Here is an 18613-nt window from a genome sequence, read left to right as displayed (position 1 = left end):
GGCCCCACTATGGACTGGACTCTTACTATTATGTTGGATCCACTATGGACTGGACTCTCACAATATTATGTCAGACCCACTCGACATCCATTGCTTTCGGTCTCCCCTAGAGGGGGGGGGGTTACCCACATATGCGGTCCTCTCCAAGGTTTCTCATAGTCATTCACATCGACGTCCCACTGGGGTGAGTTTTTCCTTGCCCTTATGTGGGCTTTGTACCGAGGATGTCGTTGTGGCTTGTGCAGCCCTTTGAGACACTTGTGATTTAGGGCTATATAAATAAAGATTGATTGATTGATTGATTACCATAATATGTTACGTTAACATACCAGGCACGTTCTCAGTTGGTTATTTATGCCTCATATAACGTACACTTATTCAGCCTGTTGTTCACTATTCTTTATTTATTTTAAATTGCCTTTCAAATGTCTACTCTCGGTGTTGGGTTTTATCAAATAAATTTCCCCAAAAATGCGACTTATACTCCAGTGTGACTTATATAAGTTTTTTTCCTTCTTTATTATGCATTTTCGACCGGTGCGACTTATACTCTGGAGCGACTTATACTCCGAAAAATACGGTAGTTAAAAAAATAAATAAACAAAAAAAACGCCTCCCGAACACTATCTGAGGAAATATATATCTTACATATTTACGTATGAGTATGAATTTGCAGAATATCAGACATTGCAAACCTCTTCTCAATAGCATGCAGGAAGTCATCAAAGGTCCTGAAGGGCGTGCCCTCACCCCAGATTCCCAGGCGGCTCATGTAAATCATGTTTTTTGGCTCAGATGCACCTAATACCCACAATGTAATGTTAACTTAGGTTGTGCTGTTTTGCATTAAGCCTTCATCACTGCTTCAACATACCTGTGGCACTGGCATACACCACTCTGGCCCGCGGCAGCTTGTTTTGCAGATCAAGCACTGCCTTACCCATCTTTGTTGACGTGGCATTCTTGGCTTTGTGGCATTCATCAAAAATAATCTGTGAGGGAAATGTGGTCAAGGACAAGCAAACTACAAAGGGGGTGACAAGGAAAAACGGCACAGTGCAGGCGGAATGTGTGTCATGAAAGGATACAACTCCATCAAAATCCAGCTTGCACCAGTCTAAGATCTGTTTAATCCTCGTGCGGTGCTGCCCCCCCGCCTGGCTTTCGCCAATCAGCGCAGAGTACGTTGCAAAGAGGACTCCTTCTGAGGTAGCTGTGTCACCATATTTAATCTGCAACATAGTCACACAGTCAGCAATGGCAGCTTTGTGCTGAACTGCATTAAAAAAAACAGTACTCCGGCTCACCTTGTTTAAGGCATGCACAGGAATAGTCGATGCATCAATGTCTTTGAAATCTCTTTCTGCATCGAATTTCAGGTCATTGGATATGCTGAACCTGTAGCGGCGTACAGTGGGTTTGGTATTTCAGTACAGACGGCGAGACAGAAAATCATATGCAAAACAGGTGATGTTGGCCGCAAGAGTCCATTTCATGTCGCTGAAGCAAAAAGAGGATATAGCTGCGTATGAGCTCATATCCTGTTGGGCTGCACTCAATTCAAAGGCAACAAGGAAGATGGCATTACGTTAAAACATGTATCAACCTTAACTCAAGAAGCATTTTGGTGAAGGAAAAACAATAAAATATCTTAAATATTTCAGCGCACCAACAGATACATGTCACGCAAAGAATACGATGTGCAATTTTGGCCGAATTGCAGACAAAATATAATACAGGCAAAGTAGCACAAAACCTGTGGTGGTGCAGCAACAAAAATGTACCGTATTTTTCGGACTATAAAGCGCACTTAAAATCCTTTCATTTTCCCAAAACTCCACAGCGTGCCTTATAACCCGGTGCGCCTAATGTATGGAATAATTTTGGTTGTGTTGACCGACCCCGAAGCTATTTTATTTGGTACATGGTGAAATGATAAGTGTGACCAGTAGATGGCAGTCACACATAAGAGATACGTGTGGACTGCAATATGATGGCAGTCACACATAAGAGATACGTGTAGACTGTAATATGACTCAAGTAAACAACACCAAAATTGTATATGTTCCATTGAAAATATAGAACATTACACATGGCGCTCAAAAACCTATCAAAATGTTTTAGTACGACTTTGGTAAGCTATGAAGCCGCACCGCTTGATGGATTGTACTGTGCTTCAACATACCAGTATTATTATGGTGTGTGTATAAGGTAAGACATATTATTTGGCGTTTTGCTTCGAAATATTATGCAAAAGCAACTTTTCTTACTTTCTGGTACCTGTTGATGTGTATTTGGGATCTGCATAAGTCCTGAAAATTTGGGCGCGTCCACCTTTATAGTTCGATAAGCTTCTTCTTTTTCTCTATCTTCTTGTTATGGGACATTCATCCTCCGCTGTTGCCATTTCTAATATAAAGTAGTGTAAAGTTCTTACTTATATCTGTCAGTAAACTCGCCATGAAAGCGCTAAAACATACCGGTGTAGTGAGTTTACATTATTCACCCAAGGAACTTTAGTTATTACAGAGTTCCGGTCGGATGGTTTTTCACGGGACATATTTCCGGCCTTGTTGTTGCACGGATGAACCACGGATGAGGAGATGCTGCTCCGTTATTGATTTAAGTAAAGTCTGAATGTCATTAAAACAGTTAGCTCCATCTTTTGACACTTCTTCTACCCCCGTCCTTGCACGCTACACCTCTACAACAAAGATGACCGAGAAAAGACGCTGCCGAATAGGAAACAAAATAAATATGATATCTTTAATGCACCCTATAATCTGGTGTGCCTTTTGTATGAAAATAAACCTGACTAGACCCGCTCGACAGTGTGTCTTATAATCCGGTGCGCCCTATGGTCCAGAACATACGGTACTTGTTTTTGGTACAGGCGGAAAAAGATAACTATAAATCTGCCTATCGCTGCTGTTGTGATTTTTGTTTGGTTTGCCAACAAACCAACAGGAACACATTACAATGACGTAAATATCACCAGTCTAGAAAAACTACTATCATCAGCATCGCACACAAAGGGGATGGAGAATAAGCGGCAGGAAATGTGTACATTTACAGCGGTCATGTTAGCGATCATTAGGGGTGTAACGGTACGTGTTTTGTATTGAACCGTTCCGGTACGGGGGTTTCGGTTCGGTACGGGGGGTGTACCGAACGAGTCTCTAAACTAAAGTCTTAACAAGCTGCTTTGCTCCTTCTGCCTCTTTCTCAGCACCCAGCATTGTCCCACCCACACAACCATCTGATTGGTACACACAAAGCGGTAACAGCCAATCAGCAGTGCGTATTCAAAGCGGTAACAGCCAATCAGCAGTGCGTATTCAGAGCGCATGTAGTCAGCGCTTCAGCGTCGAGCAGATAGGTGTTTAGCAGGTGAGCATCAGGCAGCGTACTCTCCCCAAATGATAATAAACACCTCCCAGTCAACTACTAGTAACATCACTATGAGCCCGTTGACCTTTTAGAAACTTAAACTGCAGTTCAGCTCGCTCGCAGTCCTGGCTTGAGGTGAAGGCTAATTAGCTTTTAGCGTAGCGTTAGCTCATTTTGCGGTGTGTGTGTGTGTGTGTGTGTGTGTAGTCTCCTATTGCTATTGTACTATTTTTTTCAGCTATAGTTACATTAATCGTTAGTAATGGAGCAGCCTAGTTTTGAATGGCAGGGTCCCTGCTATCACATGTTGATAAAAATATAACATTTACATAATAAAAATCAACTACAGGCTTCCCAAATGCTGTAATAAATTAAGCGTGATGAGTTGACTTGAAACTGTTTAATGTTGCACTGTTTATATGTAGAAGAAAAGTTGTCATTTTATTTAATCTGAGCAACAACTTCAGGCAGTTTAATGTTGATTAACGTGGGCAGAATTATTATAGTGTTCCCAATGTTAAAAGGATAAAGCCACTGTTTACACATTTGGTAAATAAATAACCAAAAAATGTATATTTTGTTGTTTTCTGACTGTACCGAACCGAAATTTTTGTGTACCGTTACACCCCTAGCGATCACTGTGTATGTAAACTCAACTCAAGCTGGCCCTTTGACAACCGTTCCATTTTTTTTTCAACGCACAATAACACCACAAGGGCAAGCCCTACATTTTGAAACATCTGCGCCAAGACAACATGAAAAGGAATAATGCTGCGTTTAGAACAGGGATGTCCAAACTTTTTCCACATCGGGCGGCATACTTAAAAATCAGATGATGAGACTAAAAGAAAAACAACCCAATGTGTCAAGGCGTCAAAAGAAGAAACAGCCTGTCAGCTTTCAGTCAAGATAAACATTCAACCTTTTTCTGCTCACATTACTCCTTTTTGCTTTTTTCACCCATTTTTTTGTAGTAGTATTTTTAGAGTGTGTCATGGGACAATAAAAATTAAGCTGTAGGCCTCAAATGGCCTCTGGGTCGCACTTCGGACACTCCTGGTTTAGCGTCTGAAATTTGCTCCGCCATAACCATGATTTCATTAATGTATGACCCATCACACATTGGGAACATCCAGTAAATTAATTATCTATCCTTCTCACATCACATACTGAGAATTTCATGAATCTTATCAGACTTTTAACACAGTACAGTGCTTTAACAGGCTTTATACACAGTAACTATTTACCCATTACAAATGCTTCATGAATGATTTGCCATGATTAATACGCTCAATCCTCACCATAGTGCTTTCTTCCTTCCCTTAAGGTAGTTTTCCAGGATAATTCCCGCAACAGTGCGTCCCTTCCCGACACCAGCCCCATCTCCAATCAGGAAACCCGCTCGCTGGTTGTTCTGAAGGATGACCTCGTGTTGCTGGGCAAATCACAAGCAAAGAGACTAATCACTCATTGTTCAGAGTGAGAAAAACAATATACTGTATGCAAGTGGCTGTGTGTGTACCTGACAGGCGTAGATGATGGCTTCAAGCTGCAGGGCAGACAGCAGGCCGCTGCTAATGGTATTCTCTGGGATTGACAGATTGTATGTGATGTCTGGAGGAGGGACACTGGAAAGCGTGTTGGTCTCCACCACTATGTCAGGATGGGAAATTCCTATTGTGGCTGAAGAGAGCAAACACAATTTGTCTTTATTTTTGAAAACAAAAGCCAAAGGCAGCATCCCACATGAAGATAGATTTTGCCGTCTGGTCCAGTGACCTACATTTGGAAGGCTTGTACTCAGCATACGTGTCGACATGGCCCAGTTCCTCTGAATCCTCGTCCTCAGCTTCCTCCTCCTCCTCCGGTGGAGACTGGGTTGTCTGAGCCTGAGTAAGACAACATAACTCATTCAACAGAAACCACTGCTTGGTTCTATGCTGTTCTAATTTTAGCCTAGGTGACTTAAAAATGTTTTATTTTTTTTATCAAACAGGTATTAGGGTTTTAAGGTGTAAACAACGCAGCAGTTAAAATGTGCGTTAAAACCAGCAAATAGGAAAAACAGAAGCTTGCTCAAGATCAAAAGCTCAGGGGATAATAACATTTATTGCACCGGCATTTTATAACTTTGACAAACATCTAATTTTAATGAATGAAAGAGTCTTGAGACACCACCAAAAAGAACAAAAAGGTCAGATCATAAATACCTAAAGTCTAAATTTAAACTACCGTATTTTTCGGAGTATAAGTCGCACCTGACGAAAATGCATAACAAAGAAGGAAAAAAACATATATAAGTCGCACTGGAGCCCGGCCAAACTATGAAAATAACTGCGACTTATAGTCCGAAAAATACGGTATTTAAAGGGGAACATTATCACAATTTCAGAAGGGTTAAAACCATTAAAAATCAGTTCCCAGTGGCTTATTTTATTTTCCGAAGTTTTTTTCAAAATTTTACCCATCACGCAATATCCCTAAAAAAAGCTTCAAAGTGCTTGATTTTAACCACCCGCCCATTTTCCTGTGACGTCACATAGTGATGCCAACTCAAACAAACATGGCGCATAGAACAGCAAGCTATAGCGACATTAGCTCGGATTCAGACTCGGATTTCAGCGGCTTAAGCGATTCAACAGATTACGCATGTATTGAAACGGATGGTTGTATTGTGGAGGCAGGTAGCGAAAACGAAATTGAAGAAGAAACTGAAGCTATTGAGCCATATCGGTTTGAACCGTATGCAAGCGAAACCGACGAAAACGACACGGGAGAAAGCGAGGACGAATTCGGCGATCGCCTTCTAACCAACGAAAAAAATATATGGTCTTTTTTCTGCAACATCAAGGTATATATTGACGCTTACATAGGTCTGGTGATAATGTTCCCCTTTAAGGTTTTACAGCAATCTGACACCACTATCTGCTAAACAAGGACTATTTTATTGGTTGTTAAACTTATACTAAAGCAGTAATGCTTGGAGGTGGGTTAGAGATAGCATGTCAAAAATTACATTAAAGCTAGGGTACCAAAGTTACATTCTTTAACTAACAAAAAAAATATTAGCACCATAAAGTATATTGTAACAGAGATAATTACGGGAAAAAAATCGCTGTCTGTGTCTTATAATGAAGTATTTTAGTAAATACAACCCCGGAAGACAAAATCATGTCTTCCTCCAAATCTAATTACAGGATTTAGAGAAAGGAGGGGTGAGCAGAGCCCACGAAGGAGCCTCCTAATTGGCTAACACGATATATAGTGAAGCGCGTGCACGGTGCAAACTTTCTTTAAGTAAAGCATGGCTGCCGAACACCCACATGGAAAGATCGCAATACCTGCGCTAGTCTTTACAGCATATACTGCTAAAAAAAATCATAAATAAAAGAGGAAATCAAGGGAAAAAAATAAAGACGATGTACGTCTAAAAATACCAAAGAAGAGGCAAAACTCGAATAAGTATTGGTACGGCGTATTCAAGATGGAGGGCCAGTCTTGGACTAACTTTGGATGCGCAAGTGGCTGTTTTCCTTCTAGACAGGTAATCTAATGTTCCATTTCCCTATATTTTGTGTGTATCCTTTAGTGTGGCGGCGACACTTTGTTTTCTGCAACAAAATACAAACTAGGGGATCCTTCGATGCAACTTCAGACTGTCAGCCTATGCGTGTGCACAAACAGCTCTTTTTTTTGTGTGCGAGATTTCGTGCACTTTCAGGGAGGCTAAACCTGGGAAGGACTATCAGCGAGGTGCACATGGACGCAGAGTGGGCGGTGGGATTTAATTCTGCCTGGTGACACACGATTTAAGTACCCCAGCTTTAAATATGTAACACATAGCCAATGTACGCCTTGGCTTTTTTTTTTTTTAATAAATCTGTTTCAAAATCTTTTTGATGTCATCTTTTTCCTTGGCATACACTAATAATGCTGTATTAACTATTCATTTAATTTTATTGATTTTTTTACACAGTGAAGACTTTAACTTTGTTAATTTCTGTTAATTTATTACAACAAACTAAATAAACACATTTAAAAAATAAGATAAAAATAATAAAATAAATAGTAATGAAATTCAAATTAAAAGCAGTCCAAGCAACAAGCAATTGATTTCATTTTTGCGATTTAAGTTCCCATGTACACAGTACTGTATGTCTATTCAATCCAATTTCAAATACACTTAGCACCTGTAATGATGTCTATTTATGTTTAGAAAGATGATACATTTAAAAAATGGTGACTATGGGAAAATGTGGGTGTCAGAGTGAATGGGATCAGTTGTGATCCCTTTTACTAAAGTAAAACTTGACACGATTCTCCATTCTCAATAAACTTAGTGTATATTTTTGTTGATTCTTGTTGATTGTATTCTCATAATATTCTGTTTGTAAATGTATCTTTCGGGGTGGGGTTCTAGTAATACCGGTACTTCTGATTTATGACTGTCTGTGCAGATGCAGGTATTATGTAATACAAAGCAATGCTTTCATCATCTATGGTAATGACAAAGTCTACATATGAATATATATATATATATATATATATATATATATATATATATATATATATATATATACACAGTACACACACATACATATACATACATATGCATACATATATACATACAGTACAGGCTAAAAAATTGGACACACCTTCTCGTTCAATGCGTTTACTTTATTTTCATGACTATTTACATTGTAGATTGTCACTGAAAGTATCAAAAGTATGAATGAACACGTGGAGTTATGTACTTAACACAAAAAGGTGAAATAACTGATGAGCTGAAATGGTTTTCACTTCACAGGTGAGCTTGAAGTTCATCAAGACAATGCCAAGAGTGTGCAAAGCAGTAATCAGAGGATAGGGCGGCTATTTTGAAGAAACTAGAATATGAAACATGTTTTCAGTTATTTTATCTTTTTTTATTAAGTACATAACTCCACATGTGTTCATTCATAGTTTTGATGCCTTCAGTAACAATCTACAATGTAAATAGTCATGAAAATAAAGAAAACACATTGAATGTGTCCAAACTTTTGGACTGTACTGTATATTATATACAGTCGTGGTCAAAAGTTTACATACACTTGTAAAGAACATAATGTCATGGCTGTCTTGAGTTTCCAATAATTTCTACAACTCTTATTTTTTTGTGATAGAGTGATTGGAGCACATACTTGTTGGTCACAAAAAACATTCATGACATTTGGTTCATTTATGAATTTAATATGGGTCTACTGAAAATGTGACCAAATCTGCTGGGTCAAAAGTATACATACAGCAATGTTAATATTTGGTTACATGTCCCTTGGCAAGTTTCACTGCAATAAGGTGCTTTTGGTAGCCAACCACTTCTGGTTGAATTGTTGACCACTCCTCTTGACAAAATTGGTGCAGTTCAGCTAAATCTTTTTGGTTTTCTGACACGGACTTGTTTTTTCAGTGAAGTGAATTACATTTATATAGCGCTTTTTCTCTAGTGACTCAAAGCGCTTTACATAGTGAAACCCAATATCTAAGTTACATTTAAACCAGTGTGGGTGGCACTGGGAGCAGGTGGGTAAAGTGTCTTGCCCAAGGACACAACGGCAGTGACTAGGATGGCGGAAGCGGGGATCGAACCGGCAACCCTCAAGTTGCTGGCACGGCCGCTCTACCAACCAAGCTATACTGTCTTTCAGCATTGTCCACATGTTCTCAATGGGGTTTAAGTCAGGACTTTGGGAAGGCCATTCTAAAACCTTAATTCTAGCCTGATTGAGTTATTCCTTTACCACTTTTTGAAGTGTGTTTGGGGTCATTATCCTGTTGTAACACCCAACTGAGCCCAAGACCCAACCTCTGGGCTGATGATTTTAGCTTGTCCTGGATAATTTGGAGGCAATCCTTCTTTTTCATTGTCCCATTTACTCTCTGTAAAGCACCAGTTCCATTGGCAGCAAAACAGGCCCAGATCATAATACTACCACCACTATGCTTGACGGTAGGAGTGGTGTTCCTGGGATTAAAGGCCTCGCCTTTTCTCCGCCAAACATATTGCTGGGTATTGTGGCCAAACAGCTCAATTTGTGTTTCATCTGACCACAGAACTTTCCTCCAGAAGCTTGTATCTTTGTCCATGTGATCAGCATCAAACTTTAGACGAGCTTTAAGGTGTCGCTTCTGGCGCAAGGGCTTCCTTCTTGCATGGTAGCCTCTCAGTCCATGGCGATGCAAAACACGCTTGACTATGGACGCTGACACCTGTGTTCCAGCAGCTTCCAATTCATTGCAGACCTGCTTTTTGGTGGTTATCGGTTGAATCTTGACCATCAGCAGCAAATCGTGACAGTGACAAAACTATGCCATGCACTTTATACTTACAAAAAATTGTCTGCACAGTTGCTCTTGTGACCTTAAGCTGCTTTGAAATGGCTCCAAGTGACTTTCCTGACTTGTTCAAGTCAATGATTCGATTTTTCAGATCTGTGCTGAGTTCCTTTGACTTTCCCATTGTCGCATTTGTAACCGAGTTTAATGACTGCATCACATGATGGCTCAGAGAAGTCAACAGGTGTCGTCAATCAATCACTCACATGAAGTTAAGAGTCCATGCCATGAAGCTAATTTGATTTGATTGTAACTGTTCTACATCACCAAAATTGATAATGTATCTTGCTGTATGTATACTTTTGACCCAACAGATTTGGTCACATTTTCAGTAGACCCATAATAAATTCATAAAAGAACCAAACTTCATGAATGTTATTTGTGATCAAACAAGTATGAGTTGTAGAAATTACTGGAAACTCAAGACAGCCATGACGGCGTGGCGCAGATTGGAGAGTGGCCGTGCCAGCAACCTGAGGGTTCCTGGTTCGATCCCCACCTTCTACCAACCTAGTCACGTCCGTTGTGTCCTTCAACAAGACACTTCACCCTTGCTCCGGATGGGTCGTGGTTAAAGGCCTTGCATGGCAGCTCCTGCCATCAATGTGTGAATGTGTGTGTGAATGGGTGAATGTGGAAATAGTGTCAAAGCGCTTTGAGTACCTTGAAGGTAGAAAAGCGGGTTACAAGTGTAACCCATTTACCATGACATTATGTCCTTCACAAGTGTATGTAAACTTTTGACCATGACTGTATATGTGTATGTATATATATATATATTTATATATATATATATACAGTATGTATTAGGGCTGTCAACCTTAACGCGTTAACGCAGGTGATTAATTTCAAAAAATGGTTGCATTATCATAAACAAATGAAAATGAATGACAGTGTTTGTTTTGACACTCACATTCACACACTAGGGCCAATTTAGTGTTGCCAATCAACCTATCCCCAGGTGCATGTCTTTGGAGGTAGGAGGAAGCTGGAGTACCCGGAGAGAACCCACGCAGTCACGGGGAGAACATGCAAACTCCACACAGAAAGACCCCGAGCCCGGGGATCGAACCCAGGACCTTCGTATTGTGAGGCACATGAACTGTACCACCGTTCTGCCCTAATATATATATGTATGTATTACTCAATTACTAAAAAAATAGATAGCTGCAGCTGGTACTGCTGGTAATGATATATTTTGTGCTCAATAAAACCACTACTTTCAAAGTACAGTACGTCAGTACGACCAACTTGGTGTCGGACATGAAACCGCACATTATTGTCATCAATAGAAGCGCACAGTTAGAAAAAAGTTAGTTTGAATGTTAAAATGAGTTTGGACAGGTTGGTGTGGCTACCTGGAATCCTCCTAAAGGTGGGGTGCTGATTATAGCAGTAATATCATCCAAACTGGCCAAGCCCTGAAACCTGCTGGAGCCTTTCAGCTGTCAACAAAAACATAAAATAAAGACAAACTCAAATATATGGGAAAATGATAGAAAAAGTAATGTTCTTTAAAATAAAATGTGTCTTGACAACAAAAATGTACATAAAAATGTGTGTGTGTAAGGAAGGGAAAATATATATTTTGATACACATATTAAAGGTTCTCTTTGCAACTTCCTGACAGTAACATTTTTCAAAGCAAAACGTACAAAAAACAGGTAGCTTATGTTACCATTAGTGAGAACACATTTGTTTGACAATTGTCTATATTTTTCACAATTACAAAGTTTAGGTCATAACAGTTTTTACCGGCACGAATAATATGATTGGCTGTCACTCACCTGGTCTCATCAACACGTATGCGCAGGGAGCGCGTGCATACATAAAAAGGCAGTCCAGGAAAAGCAACAAACAATTTGCAGTCATGTTGTTGTTATGATAGTGGATACATTCAATGACAGCTAACGTCAGCTATCCAAATTACTAATGTTAGCCAACAACGCTAATGCGCGTACACGTGTTACGTAATGACGTAATTACGTACGAGAAGCTGTAAGAGGGCGAGATATACTGCATAAAATACATTGAAAAGTTGGCGCCCTCGAGGCATCTGTGTAAATGTTGCAAACATAATTCATTAAAGGGGAACATTATCACCAGACCTATGTAAGCGTCAATATATACCTTGATGTTGCAGAAAAAAAGACCATATATTTTTTTAACCGATTTCCGAACTCTAAATGGGTGAATTTTGGCGAATTAAACGCCTTTCTAATATTCGCTCTCGGAGCGATGACGTCACAACGTGACGTCGCATCAGGAAGCAATCCGCCATTTTCTCAAACACAGAGTCAAATCAGCTCTTTTATTTTCCGTTTTTTCGACTGTTTTCCGTACCTTGGAGACATCATGCCTCGTCGGTGTGTTGTCGGAGGGTGCAACAACACGAACAGGGACGGATTCAAGTTGCACCAGTGGCCCAAAGATGCGAAAGTGGCAAGAAATTGGACGTTTGTTCCGCACACTTTACCGACGGAAGCAATGTTACGACAGAGATGGCAAGAATGTGTGGATATCCTGCGACACTCAAAGCAGATGCATTTCCAACGATAAAGTCAAAGAAATCTGCCGCCAGACCCCCATTGAATCTGCCGGAGTGTGTGAGCAATTCAGGGACAAAGGGCCTCGCTAGCACGGCAAGCAATGGCGGCAGTTTGTTCCCGCAGACGAGCGAGCTAAACCCCCCTGGATGTCTTGGCTCACACCGTCCCGAAGATGATCAAGAGAAGAATATCGACCCTAGCTTCCCTGGCCTGCTGACATGAGGGTATGTCTACAGAATATATTAATTGATGAAAATTGGGCTGTCTGCACTCTCAAAGTGCATGTTGTTGCCAAATGTATTTCATATGCTGTAAACCTAGTTCATAGTTGTTAGTTTCCTTTAATGCCAAACAAACACATACCAATCGTTGGTTAGAAGGCAATCGCCGAATTCGTCCTCGCTTTCTCCCGTGTCGCTGGCTGTCGTGTCGTTTTTGTCGGTTTCGCTTGCATACGGTTCAAACCGATATGGCTCAATAGCTTCAGTTTCTTCTTCAATTTCGTTTTCGCTACCTGCCTCCACACTACAACCATCCGTTTCAATACATGCGTAATCTGTTGAATCGCTTAAGCCGCTGAAATCCGAGTCTGAATCCGAGCTAATGTCGCTATACCTTGCTGTTCTATGCGCCATGTTTGTTTGTGTTGGCATCACTATGTGACGTCACAGGAAAATGGACGGGTGTATATAACGATGGTTAAAATCAGGCACTTTGAAGCTTTTTTTAGGGATATTGCGTGATGGGTAACATTTTGAAAAAAACTTCGAAAAATATAATAAGCCACTGGGAACTGATTTTTAATGGTTTTAACAATTCTGAAATTGTGATAATGTTCCCCTTTAATTTTAAATAATTTTTGTTTTAAGGGCAAATAATCCCCGTGAAATTAGTTCAAATACATTTTTTTTGTACCATATTAACTTAAATATTTGATAACCTTAAATATATATTTTTAAATCAATATAAGTGAAATACTAAGTGGTAGATGGCGATGTAACATAACAGATATCATATTTCTTAGCTGTTACCTCCTCTGTTGTTTGCAAACTTGCTAACAACCTTTCAAGCACCTTTTCCCCAGCATGTCTCTGTGTCACGGCTAAGTGTGTGTGTGAGTGACAGGAAGAAAAGCTCTAACTTGCTTGAGGAGAAGTTGTCTGCTGCTTTAAATCTCTCAACCAAAAAATATAAGACAACCCATCTTTTTTTTTCCCTGGAAAGAAAATGTATATCCAAGTCAATACAGCATAAAGTAAATATCTGTACAACAACCTCAGCCCTGCATTGTAGTCTGACACCTGCTTACCCTAATGCACTCATGCATGTGTAGACTTAACAACAGTAAGAAGAGTGATAGGTGTGGTCAACCGCATACATTATATACATATATCATGCTCATACTGCATGTGTGTGTGTGTGTATATGTATGTGTCCGGGCGACAAATGACTGACTGACCTCCAGCTGGCTCTGTGCTGGTGTGTTGGCGACGGTGGTGCTAGTGCTGACGTCCCAGAGTGTAGGTACCGTGACGAGGGTGTCTGTGTTGATGAAGGGCGGTGCATCAGCATACTCCGACAACGAATCGGCCGGAGAGGAGAACAGGGAGTTTGTGGAGAGGTCATCAATGCAAGTCAGATCCTGTTGGCAAAAGGAAGAAAAGAAGCTTTAAGTGTCACCTCCTGCAACATACTCATACTAAGTCATTTGGACTTCATACCCTCACATGGCCCCGCTGGCCTGCACTCACACACAGAGCATTCATGCTTTGGACAATTTGCTTATCTCACCACATCACTTGTCCCTATTCTATACGGTTGCATTAGTGCAATTTCCCTGAATTTGGGGATCCAGTTCTGATTACCGTATTTTTCGGACTATAAGTCGCAGTTTTTTTCATAGTTTGGTGCGACTTATACTCAGGAGCGACTTATGTGTGAAATTATTAACACATTACCGTAAAATATCAAATAATATTATTCAGCTCATTCACGTAAGAGACTAGACGTATAAGATTTCATGGGATTTAGCGATTAGGAGTGACAGATTGTTTGGTAAACGTATAGCATGTTCTATATGTTATAGTTATTTGAATGACTCTTACCATAATCTGTTACGTTAACATACCAGGCACGTTCTCAGTTGGTTATTTATGCCTCATATAACGTACACTTATTCAGCCTGTTGTTCACTATTCTTTAATTATTTTAAATTGCCTTTCAAATGTCTATTCTTGGTGTTGGGTTTTATCAAATACATTTCCCCAAAAAATGCGACTTATACTCCAGTGCGACTTATATATGTTTTTTTCCTTCTTTATTATGCATTTTCGGCCGGTGCGACTTATACTCCGGAGCGACTTATAGTCCGAAAAATACGGTACATATTATTATTGTGTGAAAGTGGTGGCATGCAAAAGGAGCAATATCAAAAGGAGCGACAGCATTCATAAAACGTCTTCACAATGCACTCCCATGTAGTTGCAGGTGAACACAAATGCCATTGGTTATATTTTTTTTTTAAATTTATTATGATATTTTGAGTCTTTCCATTTATCTGTATTATAAACTGTGTTTTTCCTAAAGAACTTGAGAGAAGCTATTACATTACAGTCATTCTATGAGGCGGCTATTTTGTGCACATGCCATGCAGTCATGATGTGGACCCAAGCAAGGCACAATTTGTATAACACGAGTATGTCCTTCAAGAAGACCTGCATTTTTTTTTTATTGTGCCTATCATTCACAATCCCTATTTAAGACAAGAACACATTTTAATTTTTGTATGCATTCTAAGTCGTAAACTACGGCAACTACTAAGTGGCTAACAATGCAGCTAATGGGAGTACACTATTCCGCCCATACAGCCCTCTAAAAAAAACATTCTAAAAAAACGCCAACCACGCTCCTTTTACGTCCCGTGGCCATAATATTAACCAAGTAATAGCGATATAGTTATTAAAAGCATTAACGCAGACAAACTACTTTTTGCCACGCCGTGATCACATGAAAGCTAACTATCTTAGATTAGATTAGATAGTACTTTATTAATCCATCCATCCATCCATTTTCTACCGCTTATTCCCTTTGGGGTCGCGGGGGGCGCTGGAGCCTATCTCAGCTACAATCGGGCGGAAGGCGGGGTACACCCTGGACAAGTCGCCACCTCATCGCAGGGCCAACACAGATAGACAGACAACATTCACACTCACATCCACACACTAGGGCCAATTTAGTGTTGCCAATCAACCTATCCCCAGGTGCATGTCACCGAGGGGAAATTAGATTTGAGTACCTTGTGCTGCTATATTGCAATATTGAGCCGATGAGCTGCTGCATCACCTCTGAGCTGGTGAAAGTTAATTCTAGGTTATAAATCATATATAAGGTTCTCATCATTTGTCCCAAGGTAGTCTTTGTTGGCTCTCATGAAGTGTGCCATGATTAGTAATAGTTGTTGTTGAAGGGAAAAGCGAACTTTGTGATGAGTCAATGAAATTAATATGACGCTGTATGCTTGAAGTGACCAAAATATGTAAATATGACATGATATTATGAATGTACCTGTTACTACATTACATATTACTACATTACTTATATACAGAATGTTTATGGTAGTTTTTGATGTTTTTAGAGCGCGTTATAGGCGGAATAGAGCGACTCCTATTGGGCTCATTGTTAGCAGACTTTTGCTAGAGTTTAATTACGAGTTAGAATGCATTAAAAAAACAAAAAAAACATACAGTATAAGTGCTTGTCTCACATAAAGATAGTAATTGATAGGTAGAATTCCAAAAAATGTGCAGTTCCCTTTTAAACAGCACTTGGATGGTATGATGTCGGTTACATTGTGTTACGCTGTTATGATGCCATGGTAGTTTTAAAGCTGTCAGCAATTACATCAGGGATGTAACAATTAATTACAATTAAAAATTGTATATTACGGTTATCGTGAACATTATTAGCATGGTATTGTTGATAATACCAGGTTCTTTTTTTTAAATACCTAAAGTAAATAGTTACACTGTTGGAATACCACAACAGTATTTTGCATGTTTTGTGTTTCTAATGCTTAACTACGGTAATAGTGTTTTAGTCTAAGTATTGTATCTGTTTAAATGGCGCAGTTTTAAACATTTCAAATATTGGTTTATACTGTAGCACTTTAACATGTATTTACCGGAAAGTGCGTAACAAGGGTGACTATTTCCGGCGGGGGATGTTTCGTCCTAGTCTATTCAGCGGTCCTTGAACGCACCGTAAAAACAACTCTGTCTCGTAATCTTCAATCACAAGAAAGCAAAGCTTGTAGGTTCAATGTGCACAATTGAATAGCTTAGTTCCTATTTGTCAAAGTCAAGGCCCGCGGGCCGGATGAATGAATTATCTATGGCCCCCGGGATGATATTTGATTAGTATTAGAACCGGCACGCAGGCCACAGCCGCCTGCTGCTGTTTTGCATGCTACCAATACTCCATCAGTGTTGGCGCTAGGAATTTTCAAAATGGGGTTGGCAGGGACCCCATCAAGTCATAAAAATGGGGTCCCACATTAAAGTTTTGGGGTCCCACCTTTTTGTAACCGTTTTGAAAACAAATGATAAAGGTATGCATTATCCTGTTATATCTCACATTCTATATTGTGTTTTGGAAAAAGGTTGTCATAAACGTTAATTCATTTAAAAAAATAATACAAAAGGAAACACATTTTTATGCATATGTAAATGTCTTCAGTTATAAACATTCATTCACTTTTTTCTTTCCTTCCTAAACTTTCCCGCTGCGAGTATTTTTTTCTATATTTTTATTGTAATATTTTCAGAATGTGTTTGTTCTATTTTTGGCCAAAGTAAAACAAGGAAAACAATTTGAAGTTGTCTTTATTTTTTAGTTTCAATGCTATGATTTTAATAGTCCGGCTCGCATGTGCACAGATTTTTCTCCATGCGGCCCCTGAGCTAAAATGAGTTTGACACCCCTGGCTTAGTTGCTCAGGCAGCAATGTGTTTATATAGGTTTAGATTGTGTTATGTTGTTTCTTAATGGAGAAAGATGTTAATGTCTCTTGTTTTCATGTTAGCATTTCAGCTCGCGAGCTGTTGCCAGTCAGCCCATTAAAAGTGTAGTTATCAATCACGTTTTTTTGATCATTTAAAATAAATCGGTAACTCTAACTGTCGGAAGTTTTACCCCAGTTATCATTATGGACAATCACGATTGTCCAGAATAGGGCAGCAAAGCTGGTTCTTGGTTGTTCACTAAAAACCAATGTGCACCAAATGCATGCTTCTCATTCCTGGCTAACAGTGCAGAACAGGTTGTCAGCTAATACTCTTATATTGTTCAAATCAGTAACCGGTAGTAAAACTCCTGCTTTTTTCATGGCCCAAATAGTTCACAGTAGCACTATACATAATCATAATACCAGGGCGTCCAGTGAGGGGCATTTTGTACTCTCTCGTCCCAGGAAAGAATGCTTTGCGGAAATCTTTTATTTATAGATCTTTATCGCTCTGGAATAACCTGCCTCAAATTCTCACCGGCATTGAAAGTAAACAGGTTTTTAAAAAGAAAGTAAGATTTTATCTGAGTCTATAAATTAGTTTGCTCGTTGATTATTTGTTTGGTTTTATATTGTGTAGTTATATTTATATGGTAATTATTATTCTGTGACTGTAAATTGTTTGCTTGTTTTCTTATTGATGCTTTTATTTTTTTCATTTTTTTCTGTATTGTGTAGTTATAATTATATGCTTTTACTTATAATTGTATTGAATTGTGGACCCCAGGAAGACTAGTGGGTTGTTGAGGCAACCAGCTAATGGGGATCCTTAATAAAAATCAAATCAAATTAGAACTGTAACGTGGTGGTCGCATGGTGATGCGCAGATTCTTCTTCCAGGGTGCAGACGGAACGACAGGAAACGGCGTGCATATAGCACTGGAAGCTAACGGGATAGCAACACAGGAAAAACTAAGGTGGAACTAAGCACGAGAAACACAAGGAATAAACGTAACAGTTGCATGAGAGCAAACAAAAGCACCAGACAGTGAGGCGAAAAGGCAGGACTAAATAGCTCTCTGATTAATTCCCAGGAACAGGTGAACGTCCCAAATACTAATTAGAGGCAGGGTAACAAAATGAATAACCATAGCAACCAAGGAGACACAAAACAGGGGTGCTGAAACAGAACATAAACAACAAGTGAATCAAAACGTAAATAAACTATGATCCGGGCAACGGATCTTAACAAGAACCGTTTATTGTTACATCCCATTTAAAAAAATGCTAACCAGAACCT

The 18613-nt window shown here is 39.5% G+C and overlaps 1 protein-coding gene across 3 annotated transcripts in view; it reads right to left on the bottom strand.

Annotated features, from left to right (window-relative positions):
* sbno2b (strawberry notch homolog 2b) overlaps positions 1–18613 on the bottom strand; it is a 221084-nt gene that overhangs the window by 50423 nt on the left and 152048 nt on the right. For 2 of the 3 annotated variants that reach the window (XM_061977838.2, XM_061977840.2), the window contains 9 exons: positions 13771–13953; positions 11121–11207; positions 5174–5279; positions 4913–5073; positions 4692–4825; positions 1308–1398; positions 1089–1232; positions 875–992; positions 696–801 (listed from right to left, as the gene is read on the bottom strand). In XM_061977838.2, coding sequence (XP_061833822.1) covers positions 696–801; positions 875–992; positions 1089–1232; positions 1308–1398; positions 4692–4825; positions 4913–5073; positions 5174–5279; positions 11121–11207; positions 13771–13953 — 1130 coding nt within the window. The remainder of the gene's footprint in view (positions 1–695; positions 802–874; positions 993–1088; positions 1233–1307; positions 1399–4691; positions 4826–4912; positions 5074–5173; positions 5280–11120; positions 11208–13770; positions 13954–18613) is intronic. The other variant, XM_061977839.2, reaches the window with a different exon arrangement.

Source organism: Nerophis lumbriciformis, linkage group LG18, assembly GCF_033978685.3.
Source record: "Nerophis lumbriciformis linkage group LG18, RoL_Nlum_v2.1, whole genome shotgun sequence".
In the NCBI taxonomy this organism is placed as follows: Eukaryota; Metazoa; Chordata; class Actinopteri; order Syngnathiformes; family Syngnathidae; genus Nerophis; species Nerophis lumbriciformis.
The sequence above is the reverse complement of the archived record's forward strand: the minus strand, read 5'-3'. Positions and strand labels throughout refer to the sequence as shown.